At 49.4% G+C, this 19,840-nt stretch overlaps 4 protein-coding genes across 4 annotated transcripts; 3 read left to right on the top strand and 1 right to left on the bottom strand.

Moving 5' to 3' along the window:
* Window positions 1-153: 153 nt before the first annotated feature.
* On the top strand, window positions 154-4,863 carry PFICI_09663 (uncharacterized protein; the record flags this gene model as incomplete). Its single annotated transcript, XM_007838244.1, has 1 exon — window positions 154-4,863. One exon carries the CDS (start codon window positions 154-156, stop codon window positions 4,861-4,863), a length of 4,710 nt encoding a protein of 1,569 aa, XP_007836435.1.
* Window positions 4,864-5,931: 1,068 nt separating this feature from the next.
* PFICI_09662 (uncharacterized protein) lies at window positions 5,932-6,770 on the top strand (the record flags this gene model as incomplete). Its single annotated transcript, XM_007838243.1, has 2 exons — window positions 5,932-6,345; window positions 6,426-6,770. 2 exons carry the CDS (start codon window positions 5,932-5,934, stop codon window positions 6,768-6,770), a joined length of 759 nt encoding a protein of 252 aa, XP_007836434.1.
* A 1,116-nt stretch (window positions 6,771-7,886) lies between these two features.
* On the top strand, window positions 7,887-8,345 carry PFICI_09661 (uncharacterized protein; the record flags this gene model as incomplete). Its single annotated transcript, XM_007838242.1, has 1 exon — window positions 7,887-8,345. One exon carries the CDS (start codon window positions 7,887-7,889, stop codon window positions 8,343-8,345), a length of 459 nt encoding a protein of 152 aa, XP_007836433.1.
* A 5,416-nt stretch (window positions 8,346-13,761) lies between these two features.
* Window positions 13,762-15,123, bottom strand: PFICI_09660 (uncharacterized protein; the record flags this gene model as incomplete). Its single annotated transcript, XM_007838241.1, has 4 exons — window positions 13,762-14,714; window positions 14,768-14,854; window positions 14,924-14,988; window positions 15,047-15,123. 4 exons carry the CDS (start codon window positions 15,121-15,123, stop codon window positions 13,762-13,764), a joined length of 1,182 nt encoding a protein of 393 aa, XP_007836432.1.
* Between the last annotated feature and the right edge of the window lie 4,717 nt (window positions 15,124-19,840).

Here is a 19,840-nt window from a genome sequence, read left to right as displayed (position 1 = left end):
CACCATTACAATGAAATAACTTGGTCCGATAATTGTAATTGTACCACAGAAAACCAGCTACAGCAACGCCTTACCGTTTTGGTCTCTGCTGATTGGCGGCAGTTCTTCGCGGCTCTCATGATCAGTCCTACAATGCATCATCTTAAGAGCAATATGACTTCGCACATGACTGTCTTGTACGAGATATCCAGAGTTCTCGAGAGGCCCTTGTCACTCCTACATCTTGCCTCTAGCTTTACTCAGAATGGCGGAGACTCGCTGTCATCTATGCAGCTTCAGAGCGCGCTCAGAAAACAACATATACACCTGTCCGTCGGATCAATACTGGCAGCAACTAACCTGCTCCAGTTGATTGATGAAAGTACGCATAACCCTGAGCACATTGAAGACGCTGGTCCGATCGCGGCGCCTCTTCAGAGGATGGAACACAAGCGTTTACAAGCCCTGGAGCAACCCAAGAAGCCTCTGTGCCGACCACAGCATGCAGAGGCAGGTCCAGGCGATGAAAAGGCCATCGAAAGACATCCTATGACAGAGATGCAATTGTCCTTGGTACAATCAACTCGGCAGAATCCCGGCCGTAACATCATTGCATATTTTGAGACTCATCGGCCCGAAAATATCGCTGCCCTAAGGATCGCTTGGGAAAAGGTTTTGCAATCAGAGCCAATATTCAACTTGGTATTTGAGGTGGACGAATTACATGGGTATATGCATGAGGCTGCGCAAGTTCCGTTCGTTTGGGAAGAGGTGATGGTCAGCACCGCCTCTTCATATGAACAAGAGCTGGGCAAATGGCTGCCCACGGAGGAATACATAGGTTCAAGTTTCAAAGTCATAACTCTTCAGCCGAAGGGGGAACAGGGCCGAAGTACAGTTATCTGGAGGGTACACCATGCCATGGTCGACGGCGTTTCGTTTGCTTTGATTCACTCAAAGATTCGGCGTATACTCTCTGGGCAGCCACTTGTGGCTGGCCCCTCCTTCTTGGAGTTCTCTCAGAAATTGAGGTTGATTCAACTCAAGGGCCACAAATCTGCAGTGGCATTTTGGGCCCGGAAGCAAGGTACTTCGCCTCATGCACCAACGCGCCTGTTGCTTCCAGATCGACCAAGCGACCAGGGCACACCCGCAACACTCAACGGCCAAATTCAGATCAACTCCAACGTCCAGAGGCTAGGAGAGTATGCAAGGAAGAAGGGGATCACGCTCCCATCACTCTACTTTGCTGCATGGGGCCTCGTTGTGGCTAGATACGCTGACTCGGACTCCGCCTCGTTCGGCGCTGTTCTCTGTGGACGCAACTTTCCCATAGAAGGGGCACAGTCTATTGTAGGACCGATGATGAACATGCTACCATTTCATATCTCTCTGGATACCTACATCACAGTAGATGAATACCTAAGGGCGGTCTTTAATTCCTTGGTGGAGATAATGTCATTTCACTGGAGTACGCCCAACCATGGCTATTCTCGGAACTTTTCGTCAGCTGTGAACATCCAGTGTGAAAAGTCAACATTTGAGGAGACTTCATTTTCCCCAATACAAGAACCCTTCAGCCAGGTAGTTTCGGATATTCCGATACAGGTTGAAGTTGCGAGATGTGGGCGCATTTACCTGACCTACAACACAGAGTCATTTGATCATGTTCAGATGGGACGCATGAGTACCGCACTGTCCAGAATCCTTGATGCTCTCATAACGCCAGGATTGTCTTTGAAAGCCTGCCTCGAGTCACCAATCGGACCACTGGAACGAGCAGAATTAGGCAGTCTGGGGAACTGGGAGTCTATACTTTCGAGACGAGGCTCAACCCAGGAGGACCTGGTCTCGCTGTTCGAGCGCGCAGCGGAGGCTAACCCCCAGCTGGTCGCCGTTCAGGATACCTTACGGACTCTCACGTATGCAGAGCTTCACCACCAGTCATCAGTTGTTGCTGGGCAGCTGCTGGCTTTCGTCGCCCCTGGAGACGTTGTGTGTGTCCATGCTGACGGTAGCATGAACTGGATCGTTGCCATTTACGCAGTCCTCAAGGCAGGCGCAACATACTGTCCACTGGATCAACACCTCCCCGACGCCGATCGAGCCATCAAGTTTGGAGCCGCTAATGCAAAGGCTTACCTAACTGGACAAGCAGCGCCTACGGCCAAGCCAACTTGGTGCCCCGTATGGCTTTCCGTCGAACAACTACTTGTGGAGGAATGGATTCCTGCCTTTATTCGAGGCCTTCCCACGCAGAAAGAACGACTGGGATCGAATGCGTACATCTGCTTCACATCTGGGTCAACCGGAAAGCCCAAGGGCGTCATTTGCCGACACGAAGGGCTGGTAGCGTTCCAGCAAGACTTTCGTGTTCGGCTGTGTGCACGACCTGGATGGAGGGTTGCGCAGTTCATGTCTCCGGGATTTGACGGCAGCATCCACGAGATATTCTCGGCTCTGTGCTATGGCGCTACTCTGGTTTTGAAGGACGCTTTGAGGCCATTTGATCATCTCAAGGTATGCAATACGGCAATCCTGACGCCTTCGGTTGCCCAGGCACTTGATCCTGCCGACTTTGAGGGATTACAGGTAGTTTATCTCGTCGGCGAAGCCGTTCCTCAGAGTGTGTGTGATAAATGGGCTTTTCAGAGGCAACTTTTCAACATGTATGGACCAACTGAAGCTACGTGTGGCGCAACCATCAAACCGCTGACTGCGCAATTGCCTGTGACTCTGGGGGTTCCAACCTCCTCAACGAGAATCTACATTCTCGACGGCCACAAACAACTAGTTCCTCGAGGCGTCATTGGCGAGATATATCTTGCCGGGATACAAGTTGCGGATAAATATGTTGGGCAACCTGATGAGACATCGAAGAAATTCTCCTTGGATTCCATCAACCCCGAGTACAGCGACGAGTACATGTATCGAACAGGCGATCGTGGATTTTGGAACGAATGCGGAGAACTGCTGTTCTTGGGCAGGGCTGATCGCCAAGTCAAACTCCGAGGATTTCGAATAGACCTGGACGATCTGGAGGTTCGAATGACCAAAGCTGACGGCCAATGCACGACAACAGCCGTGATCATCAAGGACGACAGTCTTGTGGCCTTTATCCAGCCTGCCAACCTGGACATACAAAAGTTCAAATCACATATTCGCCAGCACATTCCCGTCTACTCGTTACCCCACCATATCATAGCTGTGAATTCATTCCCCACCACACCAACTGGGAAGCTTGACTATAAGGCTCTTGCCTCTGAGGCGAACGAGGAACCTATGCCAGATCAAATATCAGTCGATTCAGAGAAGAAAATCACCACAGCGCTAAGATACGTGCTGGGAATATCTGAAAATACGGATATAGACTGTGAGGCTAGTTTCAGTGAGCTCGGAGGGAATTCCATCCACGCAATGCGCCTGAAACATCGCCTGTCCAGAGATTTTGAGCAACATGTCTCAGTCAGTATGATTCTTGAATCTGTCAGCATCCGAGATTTGGCTAAGGCGGTCGCACGACTCCAACCCACAGGCGATAACCACGCTGGTTTGACACTTGAAGATCATCACACGTCACCTATTGAGAGCGAGTGGTGGTACAAGTATCAACAAAACATCGGAACATCTTCGTTCAACGTCTCATATGCCTGCAAACTTCCTCAATCCCTCGACCGTCTTCGATTGGTATCAGCCTGGAATCTTGTTCTGCGTCGTCACCGTATTCTGAGGTGCAAATATCGGCTTTCGGGTTCTCGCGGCTTGATCAGGGAATACTTCCCGCACCCGCCTACTACAAAGGAGGTTGATGTCATGGATATCAAGACAGAGGTCAACACCACTTTCAATGTGACGCGAGGAGATGAACTGATCCGAGTTTTGGTCTCGTCAAAGCACATGCTTGTTGTTGTCAGTCATATCATCTGCGATTTGACAACCCTCGGCATCTTACTACGAGAAGTAGCAGATGTGTACCACAGTAACGAGCTGTCTCCCGTCTTGAAAACATATTTTCAGACGGTGTGGTCAGTTCCTGCGGCACCCCATAATTTGGCATTCTGGTCCCAGTATCTTGATGGTGCTTGTCAGCCTACGCCTTCCATCTTGAACGATGGAAAGAAAAGGAAGACTTGGAATGGATCATCTCACGTCTTCGAGATTGACAAAGCCGCATACCAGGGAATGATCAGCTTTGTTTCTGCCAACAAGGTTACCATGCACCAGTTAGTGATAGGCGCTGTCGCACTAGCACTCCAACAAGAAAGTGAGGATTGCGATATTGTGGTTGGCGCTCCTTACCTCAATCGGAACTCTGAAGAGGACTTGGAAGTTGTCGGTCTCTTCCTGGAACCTCTGCCAATCCGTGTCCGTTACTCATCTAGTGATGAAGAGAACGGCGTTCACAGTGAAAGCTTTGGATCATCCACCCCTTCGTTAAAGGTGAAACCAGACCCATTCATCAGGGCCGTGCAACAATCCAGCAGAGCTGCACTCTCACATGCAGTACCTTGGGACCAGCTTATAAAACACCTGAAACTGGAACCCGACTTTCCAAACCATCATATTTTCGATACCATGGTCACCTTTCACGAGGCTGACCAGAGTCTCCGCTTCCCCATCAGGGACACACAATTTCTACACACATGGGCCGACGGTGCCAAGTTCCGGCTCATGGTTGAATTCACATCACGGGATGATGGAACTGTCTCCGTCAGGTTGGAGTATAGTACCGAGTGTCTGACGAGGGAGAAGGCGCAACTGATTGGGCAGTTGGTGCTCGAGGCACTTCAAGGACTAGTTGCTGGTGACGGCTACCTTGGAACAATCCGTCGACTTAGGGCTTTACGAAATAATGGTGCCTCGGATGCCATGATGGAGCGGTAAATCAATAGGAAGATGACATTTATGGTAGACTTCAAAGTGGAAGGGGGTCGGAATAGGTGCCGAGTCACTTAATTTTCTCTTTAAATGTCCCACTATCACTCAAAAATATAAGTTTTGTTATTCTTAACACCTTTGCGCGTACTCTTGATATTGTGCTTTAAGAATTTCACGCGTTATTTATATAGCCCACGGCTAAAGGGGAAAAAAAGACGAGCATAACAATGCGACAAAAACATACAACACCAGGGATTCCCCAGTGGTCACCCACCTGAGTACTGATCTGGCGATTAGTTGCTTAATTAGGGCAGAGCGAACGGGATGCCATGTTTTCAACTATCTGTGGTCGTATGTGAGGGTCAGAGTCACTGAGAGTCTATATGTAGTGCAAACACCATCTCATTCCAACCACGTTGAATCTTATGCTGCCGAGTAACCTTCAGAATTGCCACCTTTCCCGAGGCACAACGTCTTGGAAGAACGAGAACTCTTGAGACAGATCGATGCAAATGTCAAATTGTCTCATTTTGTATATATGACATGGCTTTGTGTCTTCAAAAAGTGTCGCCGAGCTCTCGGCGCTGGGTTCAGGTTATGGCCGAGTTCTCCTTGTTCGGCGATATTCTATTTCGACTTTATAATTCGACGGCCTAAGCCTGGGAGTTTTAGCACGACACATTATACCAGCATGCCATTCCGCGCCAGACTGCTCAGAACATAACATATGTGCTTAGCAACTGCCAAAGAGCGTGTGTACTTTGAACGTGGTTTTTGAAATGCAGGAGACGTCCAGATTGTATTGTTCCGCACTCTGCTGCAGTCATGTCCCTAACATCTATCCCTAACTCTGCAGTTAGCCTAGGCCGCCAATGAGCTGCAGCCATCCCCATACCCCCTAAACCAACTGCATGTTACATTAGCATGTTAGCACATAAAAGTAAGCCCTGAATCAGCAGTTCATTTCATTTATACATGCCTATTGTTTGAATCAGCAGCACAAGCAAGTTCGTTTTCGTTTTTTTTTTCACTCTTGCAATCGTAGTCATTCAATATACCGGCCAAATCCAAATCATGTCCAAGCCTGTGTTCGTCTTGCTCCATGGTGCCTGGCACACACCCAAATGCTGGGATCGGCTAGTTAGTGAGCTCGACAAGGCAGGGTACGAATCTGTTGCACCGGCGCTGCCGTCGTCCAATGCCTCGCCGCTGCCATTAGACTGGTCTGCAGATTTGGACCTAATCCGCACAACAGTACTTGAACTGGTGGTCGACCGCGATGTTGTCGTGGTCACGCATAGCTTCAGCGGTATGACGGGCGGCACCGCTCTTGAACGTCTCGACAAGCAGTCGTGCGCTGCCAGAGGTCTTAAGGGCGGCGTTGTTAGGGTGGTTCATATCAATGCCTTTCTCGTGTCCGAGGGTTTTCAACACTCCCCGCGAGGCACGCGCGATAATATGATTCCCGAGATGAAGACGGACTTTGAGGTTGTTTTCCGATAACTTTTCTCTCCTTTTTATTCTCCCTATTTTCTTTGCTAATTAATATTTATCTTCTCTTGAAATAGGCAGGAACCGTGACCGTCTTGCCCGAAGACATTAAAGAAATGTTCCATCAGGACTTGGATGATGAGATCAGCAGAGAGTATGGTCATGATCTTCGGCCGCACAGTCTGGGTACCTATTGGTGCGCTACCACGTACGCGGCTTGGCGGCACATTCCGACCAGCTACATTTTTTGCACCAAGGACAGACCTGGGACAGTCGCTGCTATCCACTATCTGATTTCTTCGGCAAAATCGAGTGGAATGCACAAGATTGACAATGTGGTGGAAGTCGAATCTGGTCATTCTCCTTTCCTCAGCAGGCCTCAATGGACCGCCGAGACTCTTATTGCTGAGGCTAATCGGTAGCGCTGATCTCGGGCAAGGTCAGGCGTGTAAGTCGCAGCGGCAATGGGCACCTACACAGAGCGACAAGAGGTCTCGTTGGAACGGGTCAAGAACCAAGATGCATCAAGACAAATGTTGTGATACAGAGTCAATATATATATATATATATATATATATATATCATGATTGCACTATTTTCGCTCAGAACATGTTCCTGACTAGAGCTATGGTCCGTTGATAGGGTATGCGTGATCGCACGTGCTGGATATCTTTAGATTCAATTGGCACAGTTTGTATTTCGTAGAACCAGGTACCTGGGCTAATGGGTCCAGGCTATTCACGCTGGCGCTGTTGACTGTCCAATACAGTTCTTGTTCATAGGCGATTCACCATTGCAGCGTCTTGCAGTTTTTTCAAATTTCCATTTCCTCGATAGAGATATCCAAGAGATTATCCGCCCGAGTAGGAACTTTTGACGACCACATTATTCGAATCCCCGTCTCGCAACTAGCTAGCCTTTGAACGCTGGACTCGTCTCTGCTGGCCGCCGTCCCCACCCTCGCTTCGGGCCAACAACACCACACGATATCCCCGGGCTATATCCACACAGTATTGATTCATGATAAGAAGCAAATCTTCAACAAATCAACAGGTCTTGTGGTCTAGTGGTATGATTCGCGCTTAGGGAACACCCTGAACATTGTTTGCGCGAGGCCCCGTGTTCGATCCACGGCAAGACCCTTCTTTTTCTCTTTTTTTCTTTTGGCTTTTCGTTCCCTTCTAGGAACAGCCGAAAGATGAAGGTAAGGAAGGGATTTCATTTTGTTGGCATCGATTGCACTAGGTTAGTTCTTGGTAGGTTATTGATTGTGTGTTCAGTGCTGCGCGTAAGAAATCTTGACCTGTTTGCGGCCATGAACAATGGTGGATGCGACAGTTGCTTGCAGCTGCAGCTCATGCAATCTGACGGACAGAGTTGTACGCGGTTTAATGCTCAACAAATGGGAAATGGTCATGATTTGTACATTTATGTGTTCTGTCGAACAAAAACGCCTCTGGATTGGTCCCTGAAATCAATCGTTGACAAGAACGCAAACACGCCAATCATTCGGTTCCCGGAGAGGAAAATAAGACATCATGACGGTCGACGACAACACGATCAAAGCCCACATCGAGGGCTTGGTGGCCAAGAGCCTACCCCGCTCTCCCATTTACAACTTTCTCCTGTCCGATGTCCGGATCCACGCCGCGACGCAGGGCAACGTCAAGGCGCGGCTGCGGCTGACCAAGAACCACATCAACTCGGGCGGCGGCATCCACGGCAGCGTGTCGGCCACCATTGTCGACTGGGCCGGCGGCATGGCCATTGCCACCTGGGACCTGCGGGACAAGACGGGCGTCTCGGTCGACATTCACGTGCGCTACCTCTCGTCGGCCGGCGAGGGCGACGAGATTGAGATTGAAGGCACCGCCGAAAAGGTGGGCGGCTCCGTGGCCTTTACCAAGGTCGTCATCTCCAAGCTAGTAGACGGCGAGCCTAGTCCTATTATCGCCAGCGGCACCCACACCAAGTATGTCAAGGTGCGGCAATCATAGATTGCTGCCACCTTGTCCGTCGCCTGAAAGATATTTCAATAGAGAGGCTTGCATGGATAGACTTGGTTTGACTTGGCCTGCAGAATCATCCGCATAGACATAGAGGTATCGCGGGGCTGGCTTTCTCCCTGCGCAGCCGTCATAGAAGGACTTGAGTCGCAAGCGATTGAGACTGCTTGCGCGGAGACACTTGATAGATTTGAAATTATGAATCAATTATCATGATGCATGACAACAGTCAGGTTGATCTGCGCCACAGTGAAATGACAATGCTATAGCCTGACTAGGGGCACTGATAGAACAGGTCCTTGCAGCTATAGTATGCCAACAGTCTTCAGGCGTCTTGCTTGCCACGTGTATGATACATAGATTAACTCAATCAGGCTGCATTGGTTGAGGGCTGCACCTTTACTTGGGTGAAATGTAGCCACATGTGCTTTTGTGGTGTGATTATATCCTCGTACATTTCATGCACTGAGACTGATACATTTGCCAACAATATCTACTTCACACACTTTAGGGTGCGTTTCAATTAAAGCTCAAGGCTCCGGTATGCTGCTGAAACTTTTATCCTCGTTGAGAACAGAACAGGTCGCTGGGCAACATCGGTTTGGACATACGATGGGTGCAAATGCGAGAGCCAAACTTCTCTCTTGGGTCCAACACTAGGTAGGTACCTAGTTGAATGACGAGAGTGGAAAAGGTACGGCCAATTGTGTGATGCCCAGATAACCCTATGGCTCTAGACGCTTGTCTGCTCTCGCGAGACGGGAAACTGATCATTTTGTTGGTATGCATGTTCACCTTGGCGTCGGAGATTTCTAAAGCCACACCGGTGTCAACCGTAGCATCTGGGTATAGCAGAGTTCTGTAATGGTCCCTACCTAGAACTAGCCGCTGCTGCTGGTAGCTTGTTCATCACCGCCCAGTTTTTCTTTTTTCCGCGCCTGCTTGGGTATCAACGCCAATACATCTCTAGTTGAAGCTTTTTCCGGCAGCTGTACATGATCAATTTCCAAAAAGGGACACCCTCTTTGAACTTTGGCGACCAGAATTGGGCATGGGGCAACCGACATACGGTCGCATCGAGTTCCACAAAACACCAAACGGGGATCGCGCCGTAGCGGCACAAGAACCAAGTCGACCTACTGTGAGGCGCTGGAACCTAAAGCCGCAGTCCCGTCTACTAAGGGCCCTTGATCCCTTCTTCACAGAGAACGTTATCTTTATTTCTCCGTAGCGTCAGCACGTTCCTTTTCAGGAATACTATCTAGGTATACCCTTTTGCGGCATGGCAAGATTTGGTCCAAGCATTTGCGCTCAGTGCTTGATCCTACTCACCGCTCTTTATAGGCAGTATCTCGCTCTTCTGGCCTTGACTTGAGTGCTCGATTACCTGGGGCACCAAAGTACGTTTCATCAGTTTCCCTTTTCATCTGATCTGACAAGTACCAAAGATCAGGCCAGGGGAGGGGCGATTTTTGCGTGGTATTTGACTTGCCGCAAAGATTGACAATGTCACACCGACCTTTGCGACCTTTGGGTACCGGTGGGGGGTGTGGTGAGAACCGCGCTTGACGCAGTCTCTAATATCTATCACGCGCAAACATACGTACGTACGTACGTATCCAGCAGTGTACCACGGCTTTTTCGGGCTCGCTTGCGCCTAAGTATGTATGTTTTTCTTTCTTTTCTCCTCGGACGAGATTTGATCACAACCGTTGAAAGCCGTTGCCCACTAGGTACCTATCTGCTCATGCATGCGTGCTTCTCGCGGACTGAAGCGGTTTCGGTCTACTCTATTCTTGAGACAAAAGCACGTGGGCGCCAACAAGAGACGCATCTTTTATAGATACCTGCACTATATTGTCACAATTCAGAAATGCTCCGAAGAGATCTGAGTTTCGGGCCATAAAGTATGGCCATCAAAATGGTTACCCACATGCCTGCGTGTAGCTAGAATCTGGTCAAAAATTCCCTGTCTTTCAAAATGCGACATGGAGTCGCAGCCGAGATTTGATGTTCTTCGGAACCGGCGACACGCCACTTTCCGGATCATGATGGGTCGTTCTATGTCTTTCACAAAAATCACCAGGTCTGTACTCGCAAATTTCCCGACGTTGCGGCTTTGGAGATGAAAACTAATTCACGCAGATGCAAGATGTCGGGGCATAGGTGTCTCGGCCGACAATTCCCAGGGAAATGGCCTCGATCGCAGGATGCAGGATCGGCCGTTCTTGGATCAGAAGAAATAAAAGTAGCTGGATGGCAGAGCTTCTACATGTTAAAGGTATCTATTTAGCCATGGTAAGGGAGGATAACATCGGTAACATTCCGAAATACCCCAGCATCTGCATGTCGAGAGAGTAGATACTTTGCCCATGGTGACAAGGCTGCTACATACATGATCGACGGTTCCCGACCGGGAGTGAATCATGGTATCCATCAAACCATGTCTTCATGTACTATAGTACTTCTATCAAGGACAAGCACCAGGTTGGGTCAAGGTAGTGAGTGACCCATCGTCTGATGAAAAAGAGAATGCCGGGGTGGATGTGAGTGCCAACAATTCTTTTTTTCCCTTCAGGTTCCTGCAAGTGCACTACCGCTTTGGGACATTAGGAGAAAAGAACAGAAAAAAGCGCGAAAGCCCTCCAGACTTTAGGACCAGATGACAGGAGCGAAGCGAGATTCTGTGGCCTTGATTGGGTCTTGTCGTCATTTATTCAATGGTAGCGAATTTGCGCCATGTAACGGCGGCTCGCGGAAAGCTCCAACCCCTGGCTTATAGCACAAGAAAAAAGAGGATCGTCCTCTCTCCCCTTTGAGTACTAGGACCCGGACAGGACCCCTGTCCATCTTTGGTATCGCCCCTCTGCGGAATGCTTGATATGGATGCCTACAAGCGAGTTGATTTTCACCAGGTTTTGAGCAGTAGTCTTGTGCGACTAGAGTGAATGGAGAATTCTTTTTTTTTCGTGGCTCTGGAAGAAGTAAAAGCGTCACCCGACATGCGACAAGGCAGGCTGCCCGTTGAGCTACCAGATATCGCATACCTGGTCAGTGCGAGCTAATTGGACGGCCATGTTACATTGCCCACTTGAGTAGTGTCCTCTTTTGAGCACAGTCAATGATCATGTTCAGAAGGAACAGTGCGAAATAGATTCCTGGCTGTGCGCGTTGTTGGTCGGCAGTGCATTGTAGTCATCTATATGTCAGCCCGAGCATTTGAACGAGCCTAATTGTTCTAGACAAGGAACAAGTCTCAATGAACTCGTATTATGATTGCAGTAACAACGAGAAAAGATTTGAACCTGTTTTTAGAAATGGATGAATGATTGAGTGGTGTTTCTAGAGTGCGTGCGAAATTGAAACAGTTGCCAGGTGGTAAGGCGAGAGCTGTACAAAACAAGACATCGCAAAGTATCAAATACGATTATAACTATGCCTATAGACCAACTTGAAATCGCCGTGAATTCAATACAATACCACAAACCGACGTTTGATATCATCTTCAAGTCCCTAGAGAAGTCTTCTGGCCGCCCTCGCAGTAGTGACAACCTGCCACGAAAAGAAAATGGGAAAACTCAACAAGAAGTGAGCTCCCCAGACCTCGGAAGCATCAATGCCCGTCGCAATACCAATCTTAGTATGAATATCAATAGTTCAACCTAAATAAGATGCTCTCGGTAACATTGAAAGTGGTGAAAATGGCAATGCCGAGTCATCTACGGATGTGCTGGAAGCGAGTACCGCTGCGAGTCGGCGGCCGGATCTAGTGCCTTCGAGTCCCAAACCAGACACTGCTTAATATCAATGCAAACCAATCATCGTGGTGAAATATCTTGGCTGGTTACGATGCTAGATTGTTCAGTCTGGATTGAGAGGTTCATCATCCACCGCACTCGAGCAATGGGGGACTCCGACTACAAGTCAAAGCCAGATGGCCCAATATATGCTCTAGGCCGTCGGGAGATTTTCCATCCAGGAGGCTACTTCAAGACATGTAACGGTGTTTCTGCGCTCTGGGGAAAACTTTCCGCAGCTTCCCCCCATATTGGCTTTTCTTGCTACCCGGTCAGGATTTGATCTGCCAAGCACGGTTCGGTTTCCCACCCCTCTCACAACCAGGGTCAAACCCACGTTGACAACATGTTTGGGTATTGGGTGGGGGCGTTGGGTTTGGGGAAAATCAGTGCAGGCAAAGTCGTTAGGTCAGGTTAGGTACTCCGTAGATTTTCTCTCTCTTCGTGATCTCTCTCCACAATGGGTAGTGTAGGCTCGCGGAAGTCTGCTGTACTATCTGTCCTCATGATTGCCCGGCAGCCGATGTACTGACAGATACCGCTGCTCCAGAAAAGGCGCCGTTTTCCGTAGGGGGGGAGCATGCTTCATTCGCCTGTCACCAAAGCTCTTGACGAATGAGGCGCTGGGCGCATAAAAGAGCTTGCTGGTCTGGTTCATCCATCCGGGGAGGGTACGGGCCGCCAATCGGGGAGCCGACTGCAAGCGTTCCCTGAACAAACCTGCCATGCGCCTGCCATCTTGAGTACCGCCGCTTGCGTTGAAGGTTGGACAGCGTCCTTTCGTGAAGCTGCAGCATGTAGGACAGAGCAGCACAGCCAGTCACTTTGGATATGGCATATACACTCACTCCTCCTCCACTGCACGCAGAGCTGCGAGGACATCAGCGAGTGCCTGTCCCACCAACACTGGTGCGACTTTTATCGTACATAGCGCCATAGTATTCTCTCGATCCAAGACATATAGTTTGTTTATAGCTACGAGGGAAGAGTTTTATGCTTAAATATTTCCCTGTGCGAATCCTTAGCCAAAACCCCAGTCTATAATTGAACAGGCCAAAGATGACTGAAGCACAGTCTAGTGAGACATGTGGATTCCCCCATCTGAAGTATACACAGGGCACCTCGTAAGACCTACCAGGTAACTACGAGATACTTCAGCCGACACCATGAGTCTTCCCATGATCATAAAATTTCTTCGTGGGACTTTTTATTTCTATTATACTATGTGTGAGCCCATGGGAATGCCATTGATTTGATCCATTCCATTTCGTGAGGGCCTTATGATTACGATATATTTTCCGACCTGGTCTGTGAGACAATGACCGCCTCCCCTCTAAATAACCTCAACCCATCCGTTTTAGATGATTCCCCTTGCTGCCTGGGGACATGTTCTGTATCCATTGAACCAAAGCCTCAATCCGCCAACTCCCATGCGGAAAATCAAATGACAAAAGGAAGCGCTGTCGGGTATGATGGATATCGGTGGTCTAATGCTAACAGGCAAACAAAAGGACGATGGAACAAACAAAAGGAAAAATAAACAAGTGATGTGAAGATCCTATTCAACAGGGCTGGCCATTCTTCTAGTACTGCTGCTGATCTCCCCTTTCCTACTGATTGAACTTGAACCTTGATGGGTCAAACTGGAGATCGGCCGGGATATTTTGTCCAAACTGTGGCAGGCTCGGGAGGCTTGCAGGCGTCATCTGTGAAGCTACCATCTCCGGGCTATCAAACCTGGGTCCGCCATACAGGTATTCAAGGGCAGAGCTCTGGCTCGGTACGATGCCTTGACCTGCCATGCTCTGACCTGTCGTACTCTGGCCTGCCATGCTGTGGTATGGGTAATGCGAGGTGAACAAGGTTTCGGCCTGTGCCATCGAGGTTGGCGCGTAATTGAAAGATGCTGTAGACTGGCTCGTCAATATGGGCTGCCCCATTCCCATGGTGTTGCTCGCCGTCTGGGTCTGCCCTAATGATGGCTCACGATGATACTGATTCGGAACGGTCGGCTGTCTGCTGCGGGCACCAGACATCGTCGTTGACGCATCTCCCGAAATGCGCTGCCTTTTCCCTCCCACATTACCTCTTGAATCGTGTGACTCTGCAAAAGCATGATTGTGGTTTTTGGTTCTCCGTGCAGCCGACTCTCTGTGTAAGCGCAATTTGATTCCTTGGTCCGCCAATGTTCTTGTCAATGATGTTGACTCTGCCAGCCCCGGATAGGCTCGACCTTCGAGGACGCTGAATATGTCTGACCTGGTTTGTGCCACGGCTACCCACTCCTCTTTACTTCCATCCGGCGAGGTTTCCATGATGTAAGCGGTGAAGTGCAGTCGGTATCTGCCCTTGCTCCTCACAGACAAATTTGGAAAAACCAGGACTCCAACTTCTCTCTTGTCGTCATCATCACCGATTTTCGCCTTATGTACAGAGGAAGCTATGTTGCCAATGAGAGATGACGAAGCTGATGACGCATTTTGGCGGTTTGTTCGCCCTCCTGTGCTGTCCTCTTCGGCATCCTCCAGTCGCGCTATGCACATGGTCCAAGGAAAGTCTGGCGCTTCCAAAGAATCAGCTACTTTGTCGCATTCACAACTTGTGATAGGTACTCACTGAGAAGACCACGGTATCGGGCATTTGGAGTGGGGTCGGCAACAAGTTGTAGTTGTACAATCGGTGGAGGATCAAGTGGCTTGCGATCTATACTTTCGTGTTAGTAGCTTGCAAATCAACAGTCCAATAGGTTGGCAAGGATCTAGATCCACTCACCTTTATCTTTAGCTGTTGCTGCTTTGCCCTCTCTGGGGTGCTGTAAGACATTGAGTTGGAATGGGCTAGAATTATTGGCAAAGATTAGCAATTGCAATACGGTGCCTACCAAAAGTAACTTACGGATCGCGCTGATGGGACGGGCTGGGAACGGGGGCGCCAGGCCATCCCAACGGTACAGGCTCGTCATAGTATGCCATGGTCTAGGAAGTGCCGTGTGCTGACCGCTCTCCAGAATCGTTCTTGGTGCCGGCGCAGGCTGTTATTGAGTGCTGGGTGTCCGCTTTGTTGCACTCGAATCAGAATTATCCTGGAAGGACAGTAGACGTGGTGATCCGTTATTCTCCGCGAGAGGTTCCTCCCTTCCGTGCCTGTCTGGAATAGACCAACTTCGACATGGACCTCTTTTTCGTCAAAATTATTGGTGTATCTTTTCGCGAAAAGAATGGGAAATGGCTGACTTCGAGAACGGTAAGGGTGTCGGTCTTGGTCCTTCCTTGGTTTCCTTCTCGCTGGAGGCTCCAGGCGTATATGCCGTGAAGCGCGGCTATGTAGCGAAAGCAAGCTCGGGAGAGATAAATTAGATGACAGCGTTCGACATGCGATATTAGGAGCGCCCTTCAATAGAGTCTTCCCCAGAGTTTTGATCGTTATGAATATGCTTCGCGACTGGCGCTGCTCGCCTCTAGGAAGCTAGTAGTAATGGCAGCTTGACTGGATCGCTTGGGCAGGCAAGAGACTTGATCTAGTCGGTATTTCTTGCGCACAATGGTATCCAGGTTGCGCTTATCGATACAAATTAATGCCAAGCGCCTTCGAGTTCCGATAACAATTATGATAGCCAAGTTCCAGATCGCATCGCTGAAGAGGGTTGCTTCCGTATCGATCTTGAGACCACGATATATCCAGCACCTAGATCGTCTTGTTTTCTTTAGCTATGCGTTGACGATATCACAAAAATCGCAAGTTGCAACCGATCCGCAAAGTTCCGGAAACCGCTGCGGTAGCCTCGTTAGGTATGTTTATCAACAGAGTGAGTAGAAGTAGTTGGTTGTCAGTATTGTTCCAAATATTAGCATTTGACTGGCGCCGGGAGGCCGCAAACTTAAGGAGGACAAAGAATGGAGGGTCGGGGCGGCGAATTTATCTGAAAGGGTATTATCAAGCAAATGAGAATGATGGAGGCGACGATTGGTGAGGTAGACAGTAAAAATAATATTGGATGATGTGGGTGTGGCTGGTACTGCATGAGGGGAGTTCATATAAGGATGGGCCTGTTCGTAGTTCAGTACTGTGTTGCCAGGGGTGTTACAGCGCTAATAGGACACTGGCCATGCTCAGTTCATGTGCCGGAGACGACTACGACTCGAGTAACCCCGACAAGTATCTGGCTCAAAGGTAGACACGGTCGAGTACTTGGTCCGCCCACACTGTACATGAGCAAATGGGGCTCAGGTCTGCACCAGATAGATCGAGGTTAACAGACAAGGCCAGGGTCCGAACATTATGTGGAGAGGAAGGGATTATGACAGGAGCCGTTATTCTTTGGTTCCGGTAAGAGTGAGTCGCGGTACTTCATCCGCCATAAGCTTAGGGCAGGAACATGATTGATTGCTCTTTTGCCCTCCAGGCTTATTGGATGGTCATGATCCCCCTCTGGTTATTCCCCAGAAAATGACAAGGTAGCATGGTGATCCTAAATCGACATCACCCAAGGAGCGCCTACCGAGCGCACTTGTGGTTCACGTCTAGAATCAAGGCAGAGTGGGAGGGGAAATTCGCAGCCATTAGATGAAAACTTCATCAAGGTTAATTGACCTTCAGCAAAACAGTGAGGAAGACAAAGGGAAAAATAAAATAAAAATAAAAAATTGCTGGCTTTCTGCGGAGTTTGCGTGTTGGAATAGGTTTCCCGTGTGGACTGATGTCGGTACTAGCGGTCTTCTTTTCCTTCCACAGCACGAAGACATCTCGGAGCTTCTATTTGTCAGTGAAATACCAAATTCGGATGTGGATCTTCTGCGATCAGTAATTATATTCTGCCATTGAAATCAAGCTGTATTTCCTGTAGGCACAGCAGCTGCGGTGTAGGTACCTACGCAGGGCTCTCCCTGGATCCTACTTTATCGTCTGATTATGAAAAGTTCTTTGTGAGCCGTGAAGGTGCAAGTGCTGTTCGACAGGGCTGAGGGCCGTTGTCACATCACCCTAGCTGTCTACTTGCATAGCCGGTTTGACCCCTTGAGGCTAGGAGAGAAGTTATTCTACCGGGTTTCCAGTCGGCAGATCAATGTGTCATAGTCCGGCCTTCAAAGCATGGGACAATGCCGTGCTCTTGCTGTAACGATTAGCGCCAGGAAGCTCTTCGGGTAGTGGCGATCAGGGAAGTCAGATGACATGCTAGGATAAAAGGTAATGAATTTAATGTTGGGATATATTAACCAAACTTGGCCATTGTCATGGATTTGTAATATATAGCACAATATCACGGTAACGAGATGAAGAATCATACCAGCAAGGCGTGCACTCACCTAGGTACTGCGCATTAAGCAGTGTGGCAGACAGGGACAAGATCAAATGACGCCCAGAAAAGCTTGATAGAACCAGATATAAGACGAATCCTGACATGGCCCTTGAGGAGACAAAGAGAAGTTGGCAATCAATTGACAGCCTTCCGGCCGAGTAAGTTAGGTACCTTGCATGCCGGTTAGCAGTCATTCTCTACTAGAATGGAGACTGGGGTAAATACCTTAACCCAGTACACTATGTACTCGTAGCGTAGTACTACTTGCCCAGGTATCTAGCTATCCACCCACCTTACCTACATGCATGCATTCGATTCACTGCACAGTGGTGAAAAGAGATCACGAATACTACTACTTGATCGCCCAGTTAGGACGTGGGTGTTAGCAAAGAGTTGCCTGCCCCCCTCGCTCGATGGTCTGCTTGGCGGGGGGTGTCCACTGATTGACTGGATCCCAACCAACCCAAGGTCGTACAAGGCAGAGTGAAAAAGTACTTTGGATACACAACCTGGAAGTGTGCATGTTGCAGCATGTACTATGTACTCGGTGTCGATCGAGGCATGCAAGCAGCCCAGCCGGGATGCTTGGAACCAAGAATGAAGGCATTCAGGGGTGCCCTGCTCGAGTGTGTCTGCCCATCAAATCTTTCTGTCTGTCTGTCTGTCTGTCTGTCCGTCCGTCTCTCTGTGTTGACGCCTATCTGGCTTGTCTTGTAAACCAAGTGGACACTTGACAGACCTGGTCGAGTGCTTCCAGTGCAAGTGCGGAGTGGCGGAATGGGGGGCGACGGACGATACCAGCATTGATGCTTACCCTGAGGCTGCATATACTCTTACATGCATATAAACATATAATTCTGACTGCCAACTGGTGAGCCATCCAGAACTAACCTCTACATACCTGACGGCAGTGTCGTATACTCTCGAGAGTGCCCATGATGAGTAATTGCTCGCATTGATGGGTAGGATCACATCGTCTGTGTAAGGTATCGTGTCCGCCCACCTAAAGACGCGTCGCGCGGCTCGCGGGACTGGGTGGACCCACACAAGCTTTGTGGCAGCTTCCACCACGCGACTCAACGGCAAAGGGGAAGTGGTAGAAAGAGAGACAGAGAAGGTCTGGCATGAAGGGGAACCAAGACAGATTCACTTACCAAATCCTTTGTCAACACAAAAGACTCTTGTCCAGCTAGAGGAGTCCATGGCCAAGCAGAAAAATGATCGTACTGTGAAAGCTGCGGCAATGTCAAACGAACGGGACCACTGTAGGTGGAAAGGTACCAATGTACATGCCTACTGCAACTTGAGTGCTCTGAGTGCTATTCCGCGAGTGGATCAGCACAGATGTACTTGGGCATGTAACAACTCGCTGCCGTTTCTAGCGCCATGGTACATTAATCTCTGGGGTTCTACATGTACAGAGGGATCATTGGGGAGGAAAGAACAAATGATGCAGTGCGGCAAAAGAAAAGAGGAAAAATAAAAAAAGAACATTAATGTAAAATCAAATGGACGTCAGTTCAGGGTCCCACTGCAGTGCATTTTCCCTCCTTTCTTTGAGCTTGTGATGGAAATATTTCTATTTTCTGCCAGCCTTTTGGGCCTACCCAAGCTGCCAAGACGACGAACCAAGGACAAAAAGACAGCAGCAGGGACCTACAGTACTCCGCAATTGAGGCTCATCCACGCCAATCTGCCAATCTTCTCGAATTCAAGACAGTCTTTCCGTAGGTAGCCCACAGGCCGACCCGGGCATGTCTGGAGCGCCGATGATACCCAGCAATTAGCTGGTTGCTGTAAGTGGTACCCGAGATGACAGATCTCCGCCCGAAACCCGAACTTCGAACATTCATCACCCTGGCTGACGGTCACAGTGTCAGGCGCAGAGTTGCAAAGTCCGTCCGCCTGCCTGCCTGCCTGCTACCTACCAGCCCAATGTGTCGCTCGCTCATTCAGACAGTCTACCTAGCCGCTTTGTTCCCGTCCGCGGACCACTGTAACGGTGAAGGGACGACAGATGCCATAGCAGATTACAGTGTTCTCTCATAATCTCGGCCGGCACCTTTGGGGTTGCTGACCTTTCTTTGCGAGTGCCGGGGTGGCGGTTGTCAGCAGCCTCCAGTCCCCCCCAGTGCCCAGAGGGACAGGCAGGCACTGGGGTAATAAAGCAAAGAAAGAAGTGCCTTGCGCAAGTCGCACTCACTCATACACATCGATCACCAGTCATTCTACGTCGGCCCTGGCTGTCCTCTGTCCTTTTCCCCCAAGCTCCCCTGGTGCACATCTTCTGTTAGCCGTCAGTAGCCCCGCCAAGATGCCATAGTATATGACGCTGGCTGGCTGTTCTGCCTGTTGCACAACAGCATCGCATAGGATAGCCAATACCATCCTGA

This window comes from Pestalotiopsis fici, assembly GCF_000516985.1.
Source record: "Pestalotiopsis fici W106-1 unplaced genomic scaffold PFICI_Scf_7, whole genome shotgun sequence".
NCBI lineage: Eukaryota > Fungi > Ascomycota > Sordariomycetes > Amphisphaeriales > Sporocadaceae > Pestalotiopsis > Pestalotiopsis fici.
This window is presented reverse-complemented; position numbering and strand designations above follow the sequence as displayed.